At 42.5% G+C, this 24,234-nt stretch overlaps 4 protein-coding genes and 1 pseudogene across 4 annotated transcripts; all 5 read left to right on the top strand.

Annotated features, from left to right (window-relative positions):
• The first annotated feature begins 737 nt into the window (after positions 1-737).
• Positions 738-3,249, top strand: LOC117139359 (venom acid phosphatase Acph-1). The gene is made up of 5 exons (XM_033301610.1): positions 738-1,037; positions 1,720-1,803; positions 1,859-2,017; positions 2,070-2,597; positions 2,939-3,249. Exons 1-5 carry the CDS (start codon positions 738-740, stop codon positions 3,134-3,136), a joined length of 1,269 nt encoding a protein of 422 aa, XP_033157501.1. The 3' UTR covers positions 3,137-3,249.
• Positions 3,250-3,503: 254 nt separating this feature from the next.
• LOC117139360 (venom acid phosphatase Acph-1) lies at positions 3,504-6,022 on the top strand. The gene is made up of 5 exons (XM_033301611.1): positions 3,504-3,744; positions 4,555-4,653; positions 4,718-4,801; positions 4,862-5,020; positions 5,088-6,022. Exons 1-5 carry the CDS (start codon positions 3,559-3,561, stop codon positions 5,793-5,795), a joined length of 1,236 nt encoding a protein of 411 aa, XP_033157502.1. The 5' UTR covers positions 3,504-3,558; the 3' UTR covers positions 5,796-6,022.
• A 595-nt stretch (positions 6,023-6,617) lies between these two features.
• LOC117139361 (venom acid phosphatase Acph-1) lies at positions 6,618-11,996 on the top strand. The gene is made up of 5 exons (XM_033301612.1): positions 6,618-7,777; positions 9,390-9,488; positions 9,844-9,927; positions 10,610-10,768; positions 11,135-11,996. The coding sequence occupies exons 1-5, from the start codon at positions 7,616-7,618 to the stop codon at positions 11,843-11,845; spliced, it is 1,215 nt and encodes a 404-aa protein (XP_033157503.1). The 5' UTR covers positions 6,618-7,615; the 3' UTR covers positions 11,846-11,996.
• A 4,338-nt stretch (positions 11,997-16,334) lies between these two features.
• On the top strand, positions 16,335-18,061 carry LOC117139370 (annotated as a pseudogene).
• A 591-nt stretch (positions 18,062-18,652) lies between these two features.
• On the top strand, positions 18,653-20,889 carry LOC117139357 (polycystin-2). Its single transcript, XM_033301609.1, has one exon. It carries the CDS (start codon positions 18,667-18,669, stop codon positions 20,851-20,853), a length of 2,187 nt encoding a protein of 728 aa, XP_033157500.1. The 5' UTR covers positions 18,653-18,666; the 3' UTR covers positions 20,854-20,889.
• Positions 20,890-24,234: the final 3,345 nt, after the last annotated feature.

Raw genomic sequence — 24,234 nt, 5'->3', positions numbered from 1 at the left:
TTTAGTGCACTCATACCGTTATAGTGTTGGGGATGCCCCGAATACTGCATAAAAGTCGCCAGTAAACAAACTTACCCAGTCATGAGTCAGGAGATAGCGAACCACTTTGAATAGTGGCCAGGAACTGAATCACGAGCTGCGAGCTGCCAAGAAAACTTCGAACTGGAAGACAGTGGGCGGTACGGTGCTAAAAATAGACCCAAAATGGGATGTTGGAACTGTTTTTTGTGGGCCCGTGCCACTGCGTTCCGCAAATGGTCGCACATGTCGTATACGTAATTGCCTGGTTCAATGAGAAACGCCCAATTAGCTGGGACTTTTTTTCCATTTTTTTGTTTCAGCTTGGAAGGCCTGGCTTGTAAGCTCGGCTCGAAGCCGAGTTCGGTGGAAAGTGGCCAGCAACAAGCAACCAGCGATCACAACAACTTGACACTTGACGCAACAAAAGCCGAATAGACGAACGTTGATTTATCTCTCTTTTAAGTTCTCCGTATCGAGTTGTCAACGCTTTATTTTAGTTTCAGACGCGCTGTGAGTTGCACGCGCCTTGCAGCTCGCCCCAAAAATTCGCATAAACAACACAAATCTGGCAGCAATTAAACATTGCAATTAAACAAGCAAATTAACAAAGCGAGCGCCAAAAATCAATATTACCCAAATCTCGTTTTCGCGGGATTCGGCATATCGACTCTTCCGGCTTTGTTGTTGATCGGTATAAAAGGGAATCAGGCACCAAAATGATATTCGCTCGGTGGACGCGCAAACAGATGCTCACCATGTTCGGCTTGGGAGCTGGCCTTCTGGGCCTTGTGATTGTGATCGGTGTGCTCAACAGCGGCGTGTCCTCGAAGGACCTCGACTGGAAGGAGGCGTCCAGATCGAAGTGCTTCAAGACGCGTCCCAACACCACGCACTCCACCTTGGAGCTGGTGCACATTGTGTTCAGACATGGCATCCGCACCCCAGTGGACACTTATCCCAAGGATCCCTACTTAAACGACGGCTTCAAGCCAACGGGCTGGGGACATGTGACTAATGTGAGTGGATCAGTTTAGTGTTCTCAGCAAAATATCATTGAAAGGAAGTTATGCCACTTAACCATGTCATATAAACCATTTATTAATATAAGGCTGGGAAAAAAATATTGTTGCTTACAGTTTTTACACCTTCCAAAATATCTTCAAAACTTTTAAGTCTGCACTTATTGTTCTCTTTCTGAGTGTCGATATAGCCATAGTTCAGTCTCTCAGTTTTAAAGTTACTTCCAAAAGTATATATCCAAAAATGTACTTTATTTGTTTGTGTATTTTTATTCGGTTTAATTTCGGTTTAAATTTGATAAATATCGGACAACAAAAACAAATTTTAAAAAGGAAAGAGTAGTTTCATTTTTGTTCATCATAAGTTGTTTATTTATGCATAATTACTTTAATTTTTGTCATTTTTCAATTTGTATAAAAGTTATATATGAGTCAACATATTTTCTTCTGAAATATATCACTTCCGATATGCGACAGTTAAAAAACAACCGATTCGAAGAAAAGTAAAAAAAAGATAGAAACAATTTATTTGTCCTCCGTTGTTTTGCTTATCAATGCTAAAAATAGTATATTATCATTTGGGCATTTTAAAAGGATTAGTTCGCATGTAAATTAAGAATACAGTTCCAAATTTTAATTCTTAATAATAATGTGCATAAACTTTTAACATAACTTGCAGTCAGGAAAACGGGAGCTCTTCGAAATGGGTCGCTGGCTGAATCGGCGATACGGCGAGTTCATGGGTCCCTATTACAGACCGGATGTAAGTTTTTCGAGTACCTTTTAAATCCGTATTTAAAAGGATTTCGCTTTCGCAGCGCCTGCATGCCCAAGCCACTGCCTCTCCGAGGGCCATGATGTCCTTGCAAACAACTCTGGCCAGCATGTTTGAGCCGCGGGGAACCCCCATGGAGTGGAATAAGCACCTCAACTGGCAGCCCATCCCAATTGTGTCGGAACCCCTGGATGAGGACTCGGTGGGTATTCATCTCCCAGTTGCGCATAAATTAAATTAAATGTGTGATTTAGCTCCTGCTGGTGCGCACTCCCTGTCCCCGCTACTTTGAAGCCCTGGAGGAGGTCTTTAAGAGACCGGAAGTCATCGCTGAAACGGAGCCCTACGAGCAAATGTTCCGCGAGCTGACAAATCTGACTGGAAAGGCGATCCAGAGTGCCGAGGATATCAATTCCCTATACATAACCCTCCTGGCCGAACAGGAATTTGGCTACAAGTTGCCCGACTGGGCCAAGGACTACTTCCCCGATCGCATGCAGTTTCTGGCCGAGCAGAGCTACGTCTACAATGCGTACACCCCCGAGATGCAGAAGATCAAGGGCGGACCGTTTCTGAAGAGGATGTACAAGGAGATGGTCGCCAAGAGGGCGGGTAGCCTGAAGCCCAAGGATCGCGGTATGTTCATATACACCGGCCACGACTGGACCGTCGGCAATATCCTGATGGCCTTGGGCGTGTGGAAGCGCCAGATGCCACGGTTTGCGGTGATGGCCATTTTCGAGACGCATAGGGATAAGGAAACCGGAGAGTACTATGTGGAGGTAAGAAAACCTGTAGAAGATAGGGAATCTAATAGGTGCTTGGGTAAAAATAAATTCTCGTCAACGAATTCGGTTTAACAGCTAGTTGGAAATATCTCAAGGTTTTCGTTGAAATCGCCGTTCTAGAGAATCTCACGATTATTATCTTTAATTATATTTTATACTATAAATTATGCGAGATAATTAAAAATATAAGTTGGTGCCTATCAAAGTAAGCTAAAGCAGGAAAAGGCGAACTTAGATCAACCTAGTTTCACCCGTTAGTACAAGTGAAGTAATTTTAAATTTCCAAATATAATATAAATATACAATATAACTATGTTGATTCCCGATTTTCCCAGATCTTCCTCCGCAACAACGAGGACGGCTGTCTCGAGCAGCTGCAGCTGCAAGACTGCGACCGCCGGTGTCCACTGGACCGCCTCATCAAGCTGAGTGCCGATGTGCTGCCCACGGAGCCGGCGGAGCAGAGATGCCGGCCACATGACCCGAACTTCGTGGAGCCACCGCCGCGCGTAATCGATCAGAATGGCCGTTAGCGAAAAGCGATTGCCAAAGCGAATTTGCGCACTCAGTATTACAAAGGCGTCGGCGGGGAGTGAGCGGTGCAAGAATAAAAAAAATTATATTAAAAAAAGTGTAGTACAATAAAAATCCCCAAAAAATACAGGTCATTGAGTTAATTCTTCGTGGGGAAATCATTTTCGTGTGAAACTAATTAGACGTGCTGTTTGTGAACTGTTTGCTATTGTAGTTGATGATTTCGCTGATTGGGCAGCTCGCTCTTCGCCGCTGTGAGATGTGCGGCTGTGTGTGTGTGTGTATGTTTATGAGTGTGGCGACCACATAATCGAGACTTAAAAGCGGTCCGCGCTTCTATTGATGCACTCACTCGACGCACAAGCCGCAAGCAAGCCGGTCCACTTAATTCCTAACGATCCGCTAATTTTAGTTCGCGAAAATGCGAAAGTTTCTCGGTCTGCTGCTCGCCGTGAGCTGTGTTCTGATCGCCCGCGGCGGCGTCATGGAGATTGAAGTGCCGCAGGAAGTCACGGAGGGTCCTGTGGATGCTTCGTCCCAAAACTCAGCGGAAATAAGCCAGCCGAAGGACAGTGTCAGCAACTCAACCCTGAAGTTGGTTCACGTGGTGAGTGAGTGGCGAACGTTAAGGAAAGCGAAATAATTGGCCCAAAATATGGCTTTTTCCAAAAATGAACTCATGCCGAATTAGGGCTCGTTAAATTTTTCCAACTATGCAAGTCAGCAGACCATAAAATTATCCAAATGTGTCATACCTTTTAATCAGAGCCATTAACGTGTAGTGACAAGTGTTATAATGGTGCGAACTTAATTGGAATAAAGCGTTCTCTTAAGTAAACCACGGCTAACCTGGGTTTTCCAATGAGAAGTCGCTACAATTCTCTTTTAGCCAACTACTGGCCACAGTTCCTAAGCCAGTTTGCTGCTTGCGTGACGTATACGTAATATTGCATACAGTTACAAGACCTAAAACCGGTTTAATGAAACTTAAGCTTTACGATCGATTAATTATTTTATATTCCCATATTGATTTGCATAATTTGAGCTTAATATGTGTTGAGTTAAATAAAGATCAAGTTAATGCATAAATATTTATTTATTGAAATCAGCTGGGGGTCGAGATTTATTATCTGGTGAAATTTTAATTGACTTCGGAAAATCTTTAAAAATGTGCAAATTAAATATACATATCCTTGTGTAAATTAACTTTAACTCTTACATATTGAAACTTGATCAGAATTCTCGACTCTCATATTTCCATATAAGTACTCAGAAGTTACTTGCCGAATATTTGTCATACATTAATTAATTAAAAACATCTGAAATACGTACTTAATACATAAAAGTACGTCAGGCCATCATAATCAATGGGATTGTGTACAGTCATAAATATGTATCTCATTTTTATTATCCACAGTTTTTTCGTCATGGACCTCGGACTCCAGTGAGCACTTATCCCAACGATCCGTATTTAAACGAAACCTACGAACCCTTCGGATGGGGGGCGCTCACCAATGTTAGTACTTATCAAACATAAACAAGACTATTATCGAAGCTAAGATGAGATTTTAATTTTACAGGGTGCTAAAGTGGAGCTGTATAAAATAGGCAAGCAACTGCGGCAGCGCTATAAAGATTTCCTCCCGGCGTATTATCAACCCGACGTACGATAAGATGAGCCATCCCACTGAGTTGTGAATATAATCGGAGTGTTTCTATTTCAGGCGATCCGTGCCCAATCTTCGGAGTCACCGCGCACCTTGATGTCTATGCAAATGGTCCTCGCCGGACTCTTTCCACCGGAGAACACTCCCATGGAGTGGAACCAGCTGCTCAACTGGCAGCCCATACCCATTGTGATGGAACCAGAGGAAACTGACGTGGTAAGAGCAGCAGCGCTTCAACTTAATTAGAGCTGTATTATTTATACATTTTCTATTTTATTCCCAGCACATTAGAATGAAGGCACCCTGCCCTCGATACGATGAGACTGTTATGGAGGTGATAGACCTACCCGAGGTCAAAAAGCTGCATGCCGAGAACTCAGATTTGCTACGCGAACTGACCACTCACACTGGAGTCAATATTACCCATGCCCACGATGTCACCAATGTGTTCATCACCTTGCTTTGCGAGCAGACTTTCGGTCTGCAGCTGCCCTCGTGGACCAAGGACTACTTTCCGGAGAAGATGCTACCCTTGGCTGAAAAGTCATATGTCTACGATGCCTATACGACCGAGCAGCGCAAAATGAAAGGAGGCTTCTTCGTGGAGCTGCTGTTGAAGCAAATGCAGGACAGGATCTCCGGAGCATTGAAGCCTGTTAATCGCAAGATGTTCCTTTCCTGCGGTCACGATTGGACCATCACAAATGTGCTATCCGCCTTGAATGTTTGGGAGGCTCAGATGCCCCGCTTCTCGGCGCTGATTGCCTTTGAGCTGCATCAAAACCCGCAAACTGGGGAGTATTTCCTGGAACTCTACTTCCAAAATGATCCCCACAAGGAGCCGCAGCAGCTGCAGATTCCGGGCTGCGAGAAACAGTGTCCCATTGGCAAGTTATTGGAACTCACCAAGGACATCATTCCCGATGCTCCCTATGCAGAATTGTGCAAAGCGAAGGGAACTCAAGGCGGCGCTAAGATAAGCTATCACTAGAATGCTGATTAATCATGATTAATGATCCAGTATGCAGTATTAATGTTACTTACTAAATGAATATATGTAATTGCGTAACTGCTTCGTGTAACTTAATTTCAGTGTTTGGATGATTGGCATGTTTGGGATGTATTATTAACTAATTAACTTTGGAAGTGTGAGTGCAACTAGTTTTGTAATGACACTCGAAGTTAGGAGGCAGATCATAGAGTTAATAATTTAAGCATTTGGCTATAAAATAAATATTTATCAAACAATATAATGTTTTGACTGTTATTTTAAAATCTTCCGCTGTTTTATTGTTTTTCTTTCTTGATAAATCATAATAAAATTATCTTTTATACTCGTTAAAGTAAAGCAATGTTTTTACTTTATTAATTTAATATATTTACTTTTTGTTTATTACTTAAGTAAAGTATTCTAGACAGAGCATACTTTTAGGCTACGGATATTCTAAGAAAAGTTCTTAAGTCAAATGTGTACTCTAACAATATTTGCACATTTGGTTTCCATTTAAAGTATCTCGATATAAACAATTTAAAAATGTTACAATTTAATGTGAATTAATATTTTCAAGCCGCATATTTTGGAAAGAAAACACCTCAGAGAGTTATTTGAAGATTTTATTTAATTAATTTAAGTGAGCCTTTATGACCAGCATGAGTGTAATGAGTGTAATGATACCTCTCTGGATAATTAAGACATTTATCTCGAACATCTTAATCTACCCTCTCCGTGAAGTCCGCACATCCATCATATAAAGTTTATTCGCTCTCATTAAAATTCAAACAGTTGGCATTCGAAGCTCCACTCACTTGAATCGGAAGTAACTCACAAAAAAGCACAAAAAACTCAAACAAAAGGGCAGTATGTAATTATACCAGATGGACATTGTTTTTCAAAAACTTCCAGTTTTCCAAGCCGTAAATCAGTTTGTTTCAGCCAAGCCCCAACCAAAGCCCATATATAATTCCGGCAATTAAGCAACGAGAATGGATAATGCCAAATTAACATATTGCCGGATCCAGAAGCTAATCGATTTATATCCAAAGTATTTACACACGCAGTTTCGATGACAAATTCGTTGGTATTTCGAGTTGGCGGCGGCGCTAAGCAGCAAAAAATAAGTAAACGAAGCGAATCCCAAAGTTCATATAAATTAAAAGTCGCGACCGCGTTTTAAAACGCCTCAATCGCTGCGGCGTTGCGTCGGTGTCTGGTTTTTCAGCGCGGTCAAACCAAACATATGTATATACACATATTCGTACAAAAGACCGCCGGCCACATACAATAGCAAGTAGCAAATGGAATAATAGAAGTAACAAGAGCGACGGTGACGAAAGCATTTCGGCGATAATGGAACGATAAAAGAGCCAAACTCATGCCATTTCGACTTCTGCAATGATATTTCCCGCAGTCTGGCCGACGATAGTACACAAAGACAGTCGCGTGCGACCCTCGGAAAAGTCGAATGCCAAAGCCCCAATGCCTAGTATCGCATAGTATTTAGTCCATGGTAAACAGAAGATAGTGCTGGCCCTACACTCGGAGAAACCAGAGTAATTAGTGGGGGCACCAAACCCGTTCACCACCCGCAAACCTGTCGAAAAAACGAAAAAAGTAACAAAAAGTCAAAGCCAAGAGCGATCTCAACGAGTTAGTCTTCGATCTGTCTCGAGACCAACGCGACTACCAACAACCAAATCCGAAGCCGGCGAAACCAGAACCAGCCCAAAGTTCAAATACGGAGATTCGGTGGCTCGGAGAATCGCAGATCCGATCCCCTGGCAATTCTACGCCTATAAAGCCCGGCCAACAAAATGCCGCGTTCGCATTTCACCCGACGGCATTGTCTCGCGATGACGGGCGGACTAATTGCATCGGCGGTCATAATCTGGTGCGTCGCTCACTCGGCGGTCGAGTCGACGGCCAAGCTCTACGATCCCGGCGCTGATAAATCCACGCTCGAGCTGCTGCATGTGGTAAGTGAGATCGATAATCGCCAGCTATAGGAACTAACTATTAAATGGAATATAAGTAACAGTAGAGTAGATTTTAGCTACCCTGCCCCTCTAGATTTAACAGGGTATCTAACACTTGAGGTAGAGTTTGTTAGGCCTACGATAATAACAAGCATAAGGCAAATATATTTTTATAGTGCTTATAATATATATCGTAGTAAACCTTTTCACACCAATTAATTCCACTTTGAGTAATTCGGCGTCGGCATCATCTTTGCCACACAATTTCAGCTGATAACACACATTATTGTTGTCACTCTTAAAATTTGTTTGCCGCATTGAGAAATTCTGGCATTGACATTTACGTGGGCTGTAAAAACCAGCATTTTGTTGATAAAGCATTTGTTTATAATCGCGTTAAGCGAAAGTGCAGGCGCTGGCACATTTTTTTATAGTCGTGTGTAAGCGATTGTACTATGGTATAGTTTAGTCTTCTGTCAACAGATAAGACTTAGTCCGGTTATTTATATATCGTGATAATCTGTACGGAAAGTGAACTTGTTCGATAAAGATATCACACAATAGTCGGTGGCTTACCCCTTTTTCTATCTACTATACAGCTATCAGCTGTTTAGCCATTTATCTGACTGAATTCATTCAGATACTTTGTACATATAACAGCCGTGAGATACACTCTGCGAAGAACAATCGCACGAAGTCAAGCGTAAATGTATCTTTCAGTTAATAGCTTGTAGGTTCGTAGGTTTGTTTGTTAGCGAAACCAATTATAAAACCTCATAAATAATTGTGCTGTATTATAAATAATTTATTATTTGTGATGCCCAATTAGATTGCCAATTATTTTAAGTTATATTAAAATGATCAGAGGCTTAGAATAATAGGGGTTAAAAATAAATAGAAGTAGATATAATTTAAATAACAAAAGTATTAAAATATAAAACGAATTACTTGTGGAATGCTTATTCTCCTCGTCATTATACGTCTTAATTAACAAGGAATTTATTTTAAATAAACTTGAATAAAAGCAAGAAAAACCGCATAAATTATCAGTTCTTCCAAAATAACTCTCACTTTAATTAACATGATTATAAACTCTGCTAACTCATTCGTCTTTCGAAGACCCACAAAAAAAATTAATTACAAAACAGCAATCAAAACAAATCAAAACCAAACAAAAAAACAGGCTTTCCAAATTACTTTTTGGCCAAAAACCAGTCCGCAGTCAGTCGTAAAATATTATAAAATAAAGCTGCGACGCACTTTTGATTTTTGTTTGAGCTCCGCTCATCCGCCATTGATTAACTGGAAACCCACATACATATAGTAGCTATACAGATAGTCCGATCCAGATCTCGGAGATCTGACCTTCAAGTGGGGCGCCTTCTTATCAACACGAGAGCTAGAGCAATCAAACAGAAAATACTTCCGCTGAAATCTGCGTTCTCATGAACTACAGAGTCTTGGATTCACGTGATAAGTTTCTCAGAGCCGTCAGCTAATTAAAGTCGTTCTGCTCGTCGATCGCTTGATAATGTAATATAAGTATATATATGTTGGTATTAGCATGTGGTGAATTCGTTTACTAATAAAAAGTGTAATTGCCAAACTTCAGGTATTCCGACATGGACCACGAACGCCGGCGGATACGTATCCCAGGGATCCCTATGTAAATGAGACCTACTATCCCTTTGGCTGGGGACAAATAACAAATGTGAGTGGAGAAAAAGTTGTGCAGCACAAACTTTTGCCTCGTCATCCCCATCCGCATCCCCATTCCCGCACCCGAATCCCATTCCCCGGCAAAGCATTTAAATAAATTGAAATGCAAATGTTTTTCCGGAAGCGGGAAGAGGAGGAGGGTGCGGCTGCATTAACATATACACATGCATATGCTTATGCAATTGCAAAAATGCAAGGCATTTATTATTTTATAACACTTCTTTCCATCTCCGTCTCGGACCCCTCGGACTCCCCGGCTCCCTGCATCTTGGATCCCCACTTCCCGCGTCCTCTGGTGTTGTCTCACGTGCCATCCGCTCATGCCATGCAATAAATCAACGCTGCAGAATGGCAAACGCGAGCTGTTCAACATTGGTACTTGGCTGCGTAAGCGTTATGGCAAATTTCTGGCGCCCAACTACAGTCCCGATGTGAGTAAGCAGTCACTAACGAACCGAAAAGGCGCAACCCTTACACCCCTGCACAGAGAGAAATTTTTGACAGATTTGCATTGTTTATAATTTATAATTGTTTATAAAAGAAGGTTATTTTCAGAGCGCAAGAGAGAATAGAAATCATTCACCACAATCTAAAGAGAGCTTGAAATCAAATTAAAATTTCTAAATATAGCAACTAAAATATTTATTTAACAGCAATCAAGTTGAAAACGTGTCTTGATGCTCGTTTTTATTTGATAGAATTATATCAAGAGTGCAAAAACAATAGGTATAATGTGGATCCATTACAATTAAATGTATATATTTATATTATATATAAATTTATATATAATGTAAAATACTTACAAAATAACCACATTTTTTTTTAACAAAATTTAGCTTCCGAGTAAGACATGCCAATCGTTTATAAAAAAAGATCATCCTTTGTATGCAACTGATTTCTCTCTGTGTACCCCAACCATGTTCCCCCATCACGTCCATGGGGTTGCTGCCTGATAGTGCGGACGTTTACAAATTGCAAAGCTCAAGCGCGCTTGGCTCATCACTCAATTCCTTCTCTTCTCTTCTCGTTCTGTTTCTGTTTCTGCTTCTGGCTCCTTGCGTTCTGCTTCTCCGCTTTCTCCGTCACCGTCTCCGCCTCCCTTCCCGCCGACAGTCGGTCCATGCTCAGGCGACGGGAGTTCCGCGGACCCACATGACCATGCAGACCGTTCTGGCCGCCTTCTTCCCGCCCAAAGGCACCGACATGGAGTGGAATAGCCGGTTTAATTGGCAGCCCATACCTGTCTTCTCCCAGGAACTGAATGAGGATACGGTGCGTATACTTAATAACTGTGATGATTAATCAATACAATCAGCTCCGCAGAGGGTCAAAACGCGATTGGTTATTTGACAATGATTAAATACCTAGTGGTTTTTTTACTCACTATATTCGGTTATCTATGTATAATACTTGAATAAAAAGTGTAGGTTTATAAAGTAAATCTATGTGCTGATTTAAGCACAGCAGTTTTTGTAATATTTATTTATGCTTTCAATACATAGTTTTTAAATCCGCACATTTTATTGTAAGTTCATTGAAAGTTAAAACGCCAACATTCAAAATTTAAATACTAAAAGCTATTAGTAGAAAATATTTAATTCTTGAATTTACTACTAACTTTTATTAACTCTTATTCAGCTTCTGTTGGTGCGGAAACCATGTCCGCGATACTTTGAGGCCCTCAACGAGGTCTACGAGTTGCCCGAGGTGAAAGCGGAAATCGAACCGTATCTGGAGATGTTCAAAGAGCTGGAAGAGCACACGGGTCTGAGCTTTAAGGAACCTGAGGACGTGCAGTCCCTCTACTTGACTCTGCTCGCCGAACAGGAGTGGGGTCTGGAGTTGCCAGAATGGACGCACGCATACTTCCCGGAGAGGCTTCAGTTCCTCGCCGAACAGAGCTACATCTACAACGTGTACACGCCCGAGATGCAGAAGATCAAGGGCGGACCCTTCCTCAAGAAAATGCTCGATGAGATGCAGCAGAAGAAGAACGGAACCCTGAAACCCAGTGGCAGGAAGCTCTTCATCTACGCTGGTCACGACTCGACGGTGGTGAACGTACTTTCCGCCCTGAAGATCTGGGAACGCCAGATGCCTCGCTACTCCTCGATGATCATGTTTGAGCTGCACAAAAACAAGGAGACCGGCGACTATTGGGTGGAGATCTACTTCCGCAACGATCCCAAGGGCCAAGCTCAGAAGCTCACCCTGCCAGGATGCGAATTCCAGTGCCCCCTGGACAAGGTGCTCGAATTCGCCAAGGACGTTGTTCCCACGGAAGCGGATGACAAGCGTTGCGAGTCTCGAAACGAAGCCTTCACAGAACCACCTCTCCGAGGTCCTTAAGAACCGCAATATGGTGGATATAGAAAATCGTTGTGGTGCTACACTTCTCAGGGAATGGGACTGTCCAAAGTCCTCGAGCAGCAGTAATACATTAGTTAGGTCCATAGTTTAGCATAGGCCGAATAAAAGTGCGTTTAACATTTGTCTGTCACTCTTATGAGAGTATTTTTTTTATGTTTTCAAGGATTCGGTTGGTCTTAAGCGTTTTCGAAAATTATTATAAAGTAAGGACTGGAAATCAATGACAGAAATGGCAGCTAGTGAGACTTAGATTCAGGTTATTTAGTTTTAAAAGGAACATTTTTAGCTTACGGTTACACATTGTTTAATCTAGATAGGTTTACCAATAAAAAATACAGATTACAAATTTACATATCGATATCATACATTTTTAAAAATTTCATAATCTTTTTTTGAATGAAGTCAAAGTTCATGTGAAGGGATTGAGCCTTCTCCAACTATCAGCAAGCCTAGTTCTTTAAGTTCATTTGATTGGAGTTCCGACTTGCCGTTCGACGTTTGCACTCGGATATTGTCAGCCGGCGTCTTTTGCGCCCCATGTGGCAGCCAAGTTGGCTCATTTCCGCCTTGTGGCGACAGTCGAATGCCGTCACTGCCATTGCCCAATAGGCCGCTTCCGCTTGGCCTTTGCCAGCGGCAAACGCAAACAACTTCCGCACTTGTTTAGCCAGTTGGATGCGCCGCGCCACTCCATCTTGGGTTCCATTTCTGTTTCAGTTCCTGCTGCCATCTCCACAGCTCCACATTTCCACAGCCCTACAGCTCCACATTTCCCCGCTGCCCGCTCATTTTTGCTGGGAGGTGACATTTTTCGCATTGCGGTTTACCATAAACTATTTCATTGGGGAGTGTTTTCCACCTCGCCCATTTCATTCTGGCCCGGCCCTAACCATCTGCTCGTTCGCCAGTTCGCCATTGTTTACTCGTGTGCGTTGCCATCGCTCTTCCAGTTTTCCCAGCTTCTCCTCTGCGCCTGTGTGTGTGTCAGTTTTTCCTGCTCCGCGTGTGCTGGTGTGTGCATATTTGTAAACTTTATTTGTCAACGGGACGCATATGTTGTGTGTTTGCCAAAAAATAAACGAATCCCCCATGTAGCAAGTCGGGCATTCCCAATTGCATTCAGCTCGTCGTGTGTTTGTTGCTCCTTTTAATTATACCCGTTACCCGTAGTGTAGAAGTGTATACTAGATTTGCTGCTAAGTATGTTACACGTAAAAGGATGTGTTTCCTATAAGGTACGCATTTTCTTTATCAGGATCAGTAGAACCGTCTCTTTGTCGGGTGTGTGTGGGGTCACCCCGAGTACGGGGTCTCCTTTGGGCCGTTCGGAGTGCGTTCAAATCGGACTAAGCTCATTGGAATGCAAAAGCATTGAAATTCTTCACTTAACTGCTCTTATATCTTCATCTATCTAATGCTGTACTATCTGAGTAACGGGTATCTAATAGTCGCGACAATCGACTAAAGCGGTCTTTCTGGGTTTATCTTAATTTGATTTTGCGGAGAGGGGCAAGTGGTGAGTGTGTGTGGGTGGGCGTCTGACAAATCTATAAGTGCATGTGCTAAGCGTGTTACATTTCGATGATTAATGGTGGGCAGAGCTAAGGGGAGTTCCGGGAATTAAGCAAACGCCATGTGGGCACCGATTTCGACTGGGTGGCCGCCATTAGAAAGCTGACTGTCAGTGAGAAGGGGCTAACTTTATAATATGCAATCTAATATATGTTCCTAGCTAATAGCAAAGCCACCTAATTTGACTATCCTGAAGCGTAATAATTAATTCAATGGTTAATTAACGTAGGCATTTAGATAGGAAGTGTTTAGCATAACTATTAACCCTATTATGCAGTACCTTGTGGCAGTAGACCCGCACTTCCTTCACTCCAGTAGCCACGGGAACGAGACATATGCCAATGTCCACAAATCTACTTACAGCACACTGAAGCTTCAGTTTCAGTTTCAGCCTCAGCTTCAGTTTCATCTCCGGCTCAGTCAGAAAAGTTCGGAATGGCGAGCAAACTTTTGTGCGGGCTAAGTGCAAGTCTTAGGGAAGTTGGCCATTTTTTGCCCGACTGCCACTGAGACACAAGAAATAGGAGCGGCCAGTTGGGCCAGAAGTTTCCACTGAGCCGCTGCACTTCTGCCTCGCATCTTTCTGCGGTCAGCTTACTAACGACTTTTCGATACGGACCGAGAACAGCTAAAACTTTTCTGCTTGGCCTAGGAGATAAAATGCTTCGATTGGTGGGGGGGAGCTGGGCTATGAAGGTGGCGCCCTGAATGGGCGGGCACACCTGATCCTACACTTAATCCCGATGAGGAGCCGGGGGAGAAGAGCCGGGTGGCATGCATATTAATAAGCTGCACAAATGTTTGCCGGCAAACAAAGTGGCAGGATGCCGGCGCTCAGAGTCGGATGCCGTGTAGTTCAGTCTATTAAAAGGCACAATGGACTTCCTCCCATGAAACCCCGGATCCGAAGGGGGCACGGGGCATGTGATGCTTCATTTCCGCTTCCCCAAGGAATGCACAGATGGTGCACAGAGATAAATTGACTCTGGAACTCGAAGTAATAAAATAATTATTAAATTGCAAAATTATTTAGTACCTTACTTAGTACTTCAGAAAGTGATTTGCAAATGATTCAAACGTGATATTATACAAGCTTCAAATGGGGTCTGACATAATCAAATTTACTTCAGCATAGATAATACCGAAGACCTTTGTTTCCATTCAAAAGTTTTTTTTTTCAGCATTAAATCTTTAGGTTTGATGACTTTGACAATTTTTCTTTCTCTGCATGGAGAGTGAAAGCTTTCCTCACTCAAACTGTTTGCCGTTTAGTTTCGCATAAAGTGTAGTCTGCCCTGTAAAATGCATAAATCTTTGTTGGCACTGGAGCTCGGCTCATTCGCAGATTCTCGGTCCTGCGTCCTGAGTCCCAGGACCTGTATCCTGGATGCTGCAGGCTGGCTGGTTGGTACTTCACCCCCTTCTTACGTACTTTTCCGCCTGCAGCCGCCTGGGCGTCTTGTTTGTTGCACGTTTCATTTGTCAAAAACGGTTTAGGAATTTTATTGCTAGCACCAGTACTGAGAGCCCAGTGGCTTCCAGGGGCTTGGGGGTCACATCTTGGTGGGCGGTAGGTGGTGGTGCATCTGCTGCACTCGTCGGCTGCCCTAGTGGCAACTGCTGGGAGCCCATTGAAGTGCCACTGATAGCACAATAATTTGTACACGGCTTGCAACCGACAAGGACAAAGAAATGCAAGGTTAACTAACTACCAGCAGGCAAGTGAAATTTAAGCGAGTTAGGACTGCTGGGAATACCGGATGCGGGATTAGAGGGCTGAATATTTAATGGAGTTTCGGCCAACGGCGGAAAACCAAAAGCAAGATGAGGGCATCGAAGAAGTTCTTAAAGTGTACATACCGAAAAAAATAAACAAGAGACAATGCTATAGTCGAGTTCCCCGACTATCAGCTACCACTACTACTCAACTAGTGTGAATGCGAAAGCGAAATTTCATAATTTTTCTGGGATATAGATATTGGGGAATAAAATGAAAAAAAATATAAAATTTTTCCAAAGTGTGGGCGTGACCGGCTTCAGGGCGTTAGAGTGGGCGTCGGCCAAACGTTTTTTGGCAAGTCAAAAGAAATTTACACGACTAATAAAATTATAAAAATATATCCAACAATTATTCAAAAACGTTACGAGGTTAAAAAAATTTTGAAAATAATATCAAAATAAAGTTAAAAATCTGGGCGGTTTTTCGGCATTAGAGTGGCAAAATTCTGTTCTTGCAAATCGATAGAAATTTACAAGACCAATAAACATAAGAAAATATATCAACACATTTTTCAAAAGTGTGGCTATATCGACTCGGTTATTGATTGTGACCAGGAATATATATATACTTTTTATAGTCGGAAATGCTTCCTTCTGCCTGTAACATACTTTTCAAAAAATCTAGTGTACCCATTTACTTTAAGAGTAACTTGTATAATAATATATATATCATATTTTATATTGCCAATGAATCTCACAACATCTTAGTTCAAAGGGGAATGAAAGATAGTCGAGATAAAAGATATTTAAGCTTAGTAGTCGTTTGGCTGTTTGAATAAGCATAAAACATGAGAGAAAGCCCAGGAAAGCCTAATCATCAGTGAGAGTATCCTATAAACACATTCATTTTAAGAACGAATATATCATGTTTAATACATGTAAAAAATTTTTAAATATTGGTTAATGTTTATTTTTATTATTTAATGTAACAAAGTTTAAGAGAAAAGACAACCCGACTACTTCTACTTTCAATGACTTATCCGCCTTTCCACAACTCTCGTTGTATTACCATTCATTTCGATTTCAACTCAGCAACTTATTTTCGATCATTCCTGCCATCAGACCTCCTGATCCTATCGATAGTTTCCTATCACACTGCCACCACCATCATTTTTGACATACATTTGTACATTTATATCGTTGTAGGTAATCACGTGTTGATAATTTAGAAGAGGATCTGCGCAGGAGCAAACGCGTAGTTGAGTGGTGCGGAGTTGGCCAAACGCGAGGATTAGGCCAATGTAGCAGCCAAAGGAGTAGCAGCGTACGTGGCCACCAGTAGAGCAGCAACGGGAGCAATCTCAGAAGCAGCATCGATGCCATTGTTGTTCCTAACGATAATCTGGCTACTGGTGGCGGTCTCAGAGCAGGCGTCTGGGGGTCCTTTCTAAAAAACGTACGTATTTGAACATGGTGAAATCAAAGACACTAGAATAACAAGATGCGTAACGCCATACGATGTTTTGGCACACGATTTTTTCGGCGTGGCTCTAGAGGGTGCTCCAGGCTCTCTCGAGTTTTTGTTCAAGAGCGAGAGAGCGGAGAGCTCTACAGCAATTGACAGCAGACAACTCTATGCGTGCACACGTGTACTCACGCATTGTAAATTTGACAAAATATGCCCTTTACCATAGAAGTTCTTAGACTTTAAATCTATATTATTTTATTATATATATATTATATTATTATACTATATTATTTTTGATTAATTGGCACCCTGTGGAAAATTCTTGTTTTGCATTGCCCTAACGTTCTTATGTACAAAATATACCAAAATAAATTTCAAAAATTACTTTATATTAGAATATTTGTCATTAGAGTATTTAGCTTGCGACGTGTGAAAAATTAATAAGGCAATGATTGTTGATTGCGTGTGTCCGCACTTTGTTCCTCAAGATATTACTTTTGCAATAAACAGTTCTCATATTTTTATTTATTTTATGAATTTGTATAGCTTAATAGACTCGGAATTCGGGAAACTGCATAGTGCCAAACCAATGTATGGCCGTTACGGATCTTGTTATTCTAGTGTCTTTGTTGAAATATTTTGTTGTCTTGCTTCTTCGGAAGGATTTGATATCCCACTACTCTTCGTGGAGCATATTTATACCCGAATGTGCGCTCATTTAATTGCGTTGACAGTCTCCCGTTACCATTTACCATTTGCACTTTGCCGTAGTTTATGTGATTTCGCACTGCTGACTGCAGAAGGTGGAATAACTCTTGGTGGCCACTGAATTCGACTGCCTGAGGTTACAGACGCAGTCCCGATGCGGCGTATAAAGAGTGGTATGGAATGTGTTGTGCCGTGACAAGATCAAGTTTCCGAACCGAAAGCACCAGATCCATAATCAAAATGTTAAGATCCGTAAGTTTGGAATCTTAGCTTTCTGTCCTATTTACTAATTGTATTTTATTCACAGGCCGTCCTTGCCTTGGCTATCGTGGCCTGCATCCCTGCCAAGCCTGGACTCCTTGGTGCGCCTTTGGCCTACACTGTTGACGTGGCTTACTCTCCTCCTCTGACTCACTCTGGTCCCGCTGTCGTGGTAGCCGCTCTCGCTCCAGGTGTCACCGCTGCCAGTAGTCAAGTTACTGTTCGGAACTACAATGGCATCGCTCTTGCTCTTGTGATTGCTCCCGTGGCTGATCCACTTGTGGCCAAGTACGCGGCCGCTCCTATGGCTGCTCCGTGACCTACTCCTCGCCTTTGGCTTACTCCGCAGCACTAAGCTACGCCGCAGCGTCTGCATCGCTCCTTATCTAAATTACTAAGCTGTGATCACCTCGGAGACAACGATAATAAATGGAGAAATAATAAAACGATATTCAATTGTATATTCTCTTTTAACACGTTTCAAATGAATATTTATTTCAATGAAAAATTGGCTCTGAACGTACACGAAAATGATTGCTAGAAAATTGCCCAGCATTGATAAACAATAATTCCGAGAATACACTCTAAGGACATCGAACAACTGATACTTTTCTTAATCACAGTCCTAATCTGTTGAATCTAAATTAACTGCCAGTTTCAAAAGTAATGTAGTGATTCAGGAAATATTGGTGTTTCGCTAAATGATTACCGAAATACTCTAGTATCGTCTACGTTTCTAGAATTCTAGAAAAAGACTTCCATTATATCTCATTTTTTCCATATGAAGAATCCAAACCACCAAAACTATTACTACTTTCGAAATTTGAAGTTTGGACTTAAAGTATGTTGCAAAAAGATAACAAAATGTATCGAACCAGTTCCAAAAAAGTATTGTAAACTTAAATCTGTTACTATTATAATTATAACTATTATAACTTATTATTGATAATAAGTCACATAGTGGGGACATGCACTGTAATCAAATCGAAAGAACCCCATCTTAAACTGTCAAAGGAGATCTTACTCATTCGATTTGTGTAAAAGAGGCTTAACTAAAACTTGATAAACAGCAATGGCGAAGAAGTTCAGTAACATTATCTTCTACCTGACCCTGATAATCATAGCGATCTGTGTGGCCTGCATCTGGATGTTCTCGGGATTCCGTCACGAGTATGGCAAATTCAACATGATCCTGGTTGCTTTCCTGGCCGTTACTTTACTTCAGATCCTGATTTTTACGCCCATCAAGTTCACAATTTTGTCGCTGGATGCCGCCTTCTGGCCGGCCCACCAAGCCCCGGAGACTCCCAACGAGAATGCCAATGTGGACACGTTCATGGATAATCTCCGACTGCGACTCCGGACGCTGCGGAGTGAGCTGATGATCACGGAGAGGCATCGGAACGAGAGGGTGAACCTGAAGTATCGCCTGATTACCGAGGAACTCTGGCTCACAGGCAAGCTTTTCCTGGTTTACTTCTTCATGGCCTTAGCTTTCTTCGATGAGTTGCTGTACTTCAACACAGAGGCCACTGAGATACTGTTCCAGTATAATCGTGGGGATGCGTTCGGACTATTCCATGTGGCGGATGTGCCGGATATATATTTTTTTGTGGTGACCTCGTTGGTGCTGGCCTTTACAGATGGCAAGAACACCAGTGGCGGAGCCCCTTGGATCCATGCGGAGGGCACTAGACTACTGGGCGTGGTGAGGTTGAGGCAGCTGAGGACGGAGAGCAACCGATTGGGTCTATCGCTTCCCGTGTTCACCGAGCGGGACTTTGGGGAGAGCTGGACACTGCCCTACGAAAGGGTTCCCTATACGGACAAGTACTGGCCCATCTACACACCCTGGCTGCCCAGTGTGTCTGTGGCTCGGGACAACCTACTTATGGGCATCAACCACGTGGGGCACATGTTCAACTATCCGGAATCGAAGGGCTACAAGGTACTGCTCTCGGACACCCGCTACAAAAGCCTGCAAATTATTGATTACTTGATGAACAAAAACTGGCTGGATGCCAATACGACAGCTTTGTTCATGGACTTTAGCTTGTATAACGCGGATGCCAATACCTTTACCGTGTGCACCTTGTGGGTGGAGAAGTTTCCCTACCAGTATCCTGATGGGCACATGAAGGTCGAGAGTCACACGTTTGTGGAGCAACTGCGGGAGTTTACGAAGTTCGGAATGCTAATGGTGTTTGTCTTTGTCGTCACGTGGCTGCAGTTCACCAAGGCGTTCTTCGTGAAGGTCTGGTACGATCCTCGACAGCTGAAGACCCTGTGGGTCCTGGTGGATGCAATGATCGTGGCACTCAGCGTCATTGTGGGGATGATCATGGCGGTGCGGGATAACATGGTTCAAAAGATGATCAAGAAAGTTGAAATCGCCGTTGTGGTGGACTTTCTGGACTTTCGGGAGCCCGCCCAGCTCTCCTACCTTGAGGATGTGGTCACGGGATTGACCGTGGCCCTGGTCACTATGCGTTTGTGGAAGGTGATGCAGTTTTCTGCCACCTTCCAACTGTTCACCAAGACAATCGCTATGGCGTGGGACGCGTTGCTCTGCACCTTCGTAATAACCGTAATTTTCATCATTGCAATTGGCATTGCGACGGTCACCATCAATGGCAACTATACCAGCAACTTCAGGGACTTCCCCAAGGGCATTGTTACGGTCACCTGCTTTGCTTTTGGCTATACGAATTTAGTGTACCCACCGGACATCTTCTACGGCGGAGAGTGGCTGGGCATCGTATTGTATACCATAATGGGATTCGTGGTCAAGTACATGCTGATCAACTTGATCGTTTCCATGATGAGGGATCAGATGGCCAGTGTCAAGGCGGATAGGGATAAGAAAGTGAGGCAGCGCATAACATTCTGGCAATTCCTGCGCGTTGAATATGCCTTCTTCATTAACTACATCGTAAAAGTGTTCCACTGCCAAAGGGGATATCAGCGAAAGAATCGCACAGTTGCACAGAACATCCAACGAGAACTGAATAGTATCGAGCTTAAGCGTCGAAAGACGAAGATAAGTTCAATTTATTCCGAGACAATCTATGTCATGCCGATAAACAAGGATCTGGAGCAGATGAAATATAGGGAGCGGATCGAGCGAACCTTCACTCTGGCCGCCATTCTCCACACCCAAATGGAGCTCATGGAGAGGCTTATGTTCGGCGACGAAGAGGGAAACCTGCCAAGTCTGGACCAGGATGACGAGCAGATTACGGATACTGAGGAGGACTGAAGGAAGACAGCTTAACTGCAGTTTAGACAATGCAAGGGATCATAGCAGCTAAGAGATTGAAGTGAAATAGAACTTATGGTAGAACCTTCTTCAAGGTAAAATAATGAAGATGAATAATAATGAACAAAGTCCCTAATAGTTAAATACTACTTAGGATAGTTTTGCAGGATCCTTTGCCATCCGAGCAGCTTTGTGATTTTTTGTTTATGTCACGGCTAAATAATTATGCGCAAACAGGCAAAACTTTTGACTTGAAAAGGCTTTTAGGGCAATTTGGCGCTTGCTTTGTTCGGCCTGTTTGCCATCCGAGGATTCTGGCTGAGCTCCAAGTGCCCGAACCAAATGACTTATAAAAGGGGGAGTGGCACAGCCCTCACTATTGTTATGAAGTAAGCAAATAAAAATTTAATACTGCATGCTTTTAGGCCGAGCCGCGACTGCAAACTATTCGCCATGCGCTGCGAAATCTGAGCTAAATGCCAGTTCTAAAAAGGACTCGGCAAACATTGTCGAGCACATCCTGTAAACTAAACAATTGTCAAAAGTTTCGGGTCCTTTTTCTATCAGCATCAGCCCACAGACAGATAGTCTGGCAAGTGTTTTTCTATATATTTCCTGTCGCACTTACGTCACTCGGGGGATTGGGGAAAACTTTTATAATTATTAGCAACAAATGAGCAGTGACAGAGCGCTTCTGCCGTGACTGTAACTTTCCAGGATTTTCCCACATTCCGGCTCCTTTCCTTTTATTTGTGCAGTGCCCAGACGGCAGAAATCACAAATGATCCCCGCCCTCAATTTAAAAGTTTTAACTACCTGACTATTTCTCCATTTTCCTCGGCGTAAGGATGTGTAAGGGTATGTGTGTGTGTGTGTTAGCCGAAGACAAACGGTAAAAGAAAGAGAGTGGCCAAATCAAAAGCCGTGCGCATTTTCCCCTGCCATTGTGTTAGTGCTCCAGTGAGTTACCCGAAAAGTTTTTAATTTTTGATCGCTTTTTGTATGGCTCGCCACAATCAGCAACCAAAAGTATGCATTAGTGCCGCTGGCTTACGAAAGCTGGCTGTTATGAGACAGTGTGTGCACGGAATATCTGTACATATGTACATATTATGTATATTATGTATCTATGCACATGCAAATGTCAGCTTTACAAGCTTATGGCTGAAAGCAACATTCCTTCTGTAAGGGTATACAACATTGTACAAATATCAAAACGAAATCATTAAGAACTAAACATCTAAGTGGGATCTGATAAAGCCGACATAAGCTGTATGGTCCTTGTGGTGCATGGCAAATTCCGATTCCGGCGAAAAAAAGAATATTTTCAAAACTGATTTCGAAAGAATAATTAGAAGGAAGTGGTTAGAATTGGAGGAGATCAACTGGCCCCAAAGTGATAGAGAGAATCCAATTTTAAGGATAATGTCGAAGCCCCAGATTCTGCATTATGAAGATGTTGCATTTGATCACTGTCCAGTAGAATCAGCAACATGGACCATCAAGAAATGGATATTATCACGCCTAGCCAATGAAAAAATCGTAGTTAAGTTCCTAGGAACAAGGATCTTATCTCCCATGCAAAGGACGTTTGGAAAATGTATCCTCCAATGCGATATGAACTTTCACAGTATCAAGCGTTCTTTCTCCAGAGCGCCATAGGAAATATGTCTTCTACGTGGACAAGGCATTTCCCAGGAATTATCCAGGTGTATACGAGTGAGGCGGATAATATGCTGCAGAAACTAAACCTTTTTACGGACAATCATCAGTTGGAGTAGAAATGACCAAGAAAAAATGTTAATTGCAAGTTGGCAACAAATCTTTTTACATATAATATATCAATAATTATGTAATAATACTGCTGGCAACAGTTTTATTATTATTATTATTTCTTCTTTATTTATTATTATTATTATTTTATTATTTCTGATTTAAAAATATGCAGCAGTTTGCAACACTTGCCCTTCGGAGATATCCCAACAAACATGTTTTCAGACCTCCTCTCTTACACTCTCTTAACATTACTTCTCTTCATCCTGAAAGCTCTCGCCAAAGAGAAGTGCTGAATGGAAGTCGCAGGACAAAGCTTCCTGTCCCTCGAAAGAGAGCCAACTTCGTCCTGCCAGGCTTTTAGGTTAAAGTTTCCACAGAGAAACGAAGCCTCGTCTATATGTTAGATATCTTTGTGGACAGGATTCGTGTCAGGATTTAATTCATACCTCGAGTGCCGTGTCCTCGGTGTTCCGCCAAGGTTAAGTGCTGGTGCAGCGCCAAACGCGTCACTCCTCGGGTCCTGAGTCCTGAATCCCTTAGAGGAGTGCGTGTAGGAGTTTTCCACGGCGCTTGGGGTTCGTCGTTCCGTTTTCTTTTGTTTTTATGTTTGCCGCCACTTTGGCACGATTCTTCCCACCGAAAAAATAATGTCCCCATGCCATGCCCAACCAAGAGAAGAAGAAGGGCTCATAAACAATTGCCTGGAAATATAATACATCGGCTCTTTGTGCTGGTCCCTCGAACTTTTGCTTAGCCTTTAATCCCGCAGATTGAAATATATTCCTCGGTGGCGTGAATGAACCGCGGACGAATCAAGTAAATGTCGTTGACTCCCAAGTAAAAAACAGCTGAGCCGCCCACAATACGGCATAATTAGACATTGTCACGCCCAGCTAAAAAATAAGGTAGCTGTATATAAATGACTTGCACAACATTTTAAAGCCTCGCTGACCTTTGGAGTATCATTTTTTAAACCGAAAAACTCCCCACTAAAACCCAAACCTGTTTAATTTACACGACACGTTTCTTGGCCTTAAACTTTTTTGCCCACATTTTTTTTGGGGGGTGGAACACCTACAACGGTGCGATGGCGATGGCCATAAGCAAAAACAAAGCAGTGCAAGAAATATTGAGGCAATCAAAAATGCAAATGTCACTACGTGAATTGTTAAATCGCAGGACAAATCCGTTCTGCAGAACGAACCCTAGGGGCGCCAAATGTGGGCGGGACCAATAAATCTGCCCGCAATACCAGCGAGCATTAATTCAGACTTACGTATAAATTCGGGTTTATTTATCGCAAAAAGTTAATTGCCAGGCCGTGCTCTCTATTAATCATATTCCATAATTTGTTTAGCATAATTAGCCATATAGATAGGCGCACAATGGCCAGCTATTCGCTCCGTTTTCGGGGAATTAGGCCTCTTGGTTTGGCTGTGGTTCTAGATCATTAGCCAAGTCTGAGAGCTTGGCAGGAATTTTCGAGGGGCCAGCATGTATTCAATTTGGGAAGTATCAGAAACGTATGCCACGACATTAAAACATCTTGAATTAGTTGTGTTTGAAATGTTCAAAAAATATTACATTATCTAAGTTCAAATGAGG

The sequence above is a fragment of the Drosophila mauritiana genome, chromosome 3L (genome assembly GCF_004382145.1).
Source record: "Drosophila mauritiana strain mau12 chromosome 3L, ASM438214v1, whole genome shotgun sequence".
Classification (NCBI taxonomy): Eukaryota; Metazoa; Arthropoda; class Insecta; order Diptera; family Drosophilidae; genus Drosophila; species Drosophila mauritiana.
Note: the sequence above shows the minus strand (reverse complement) of the source record. Positions and strands in the feature narration are given on the sequence as shown.

Bases quoted from the DNA above. Each gene is read 5' to 3' on its own strand.
- LOC117139357 (XM_033301609.1), top strand. From the start codon at position 18,667: ATGGCGAAGAAGTTCAGTAACATTATCTTCTACCTGACCCTGATAATC.
- LOC117139361 (XM_033301612.1), top strand. From the start codon at position 7,616: ATGCCGCGTTCGCATTTCACCCGACGGCATTGTCTCGCGATGACGGGC. The intron at 9,489-9,843 runs GTGAGTGGAGAA...TCAACGCTGCAG, and splicing joins GCTGGGGACAAATAACAAAT to AATGGCAAACGCGAGCTGTT. The intron at 10,769-11,134 runs GTGCGTATACTT...ACTCTTATTCAG, and splicing joins AGGAACTGAATGAGGATACG to CTTCTGTTGGTGCGGAAACC.
- LOC117139359 (XM_033301610.1), top strand. From the start codon at position 738: ATGATATTCGCTCGGTGGACGCGCAAACAGATGCTCACCATGTTCGGC. The intron at 1,038-1,719 runs GTGAGTGGATCA...CATAACTTGCAG, and splicing joins GCTGGGGACATGTGACTAAT to TCAGGAAAACGGGAGCTCTT. The intron at 2,018-2,069 runs GTGGGTATTCAT...TGTGTGATTTAG, and splicing joins AACCCCTGGATGAGGACTCG to CTCCTGCTGGTGCGCACTCC.
- LOC117139360 (XM_033301611.1), top strand. From the start codon at position 3,559: ATGCGAAAGTTTCTCGGTCTGCTGCTCGCCGTGAGCTGTGTTCTGATC. The intron at 3,745-4,554 runs GTGAGTGAGTGG...TATTATCCACAG, and splicing joins CCCTGAAGTTGGTTCACGTG to TTTTTTCGTCATGGACCTCG. The intron at 5,021-5,087 runs GTAAGAGCAGCA...TTTTATTCCCAG, and splicing joins AACCAGAGGAAACTGACGTG to CACATTAGAATGAAGGCACC.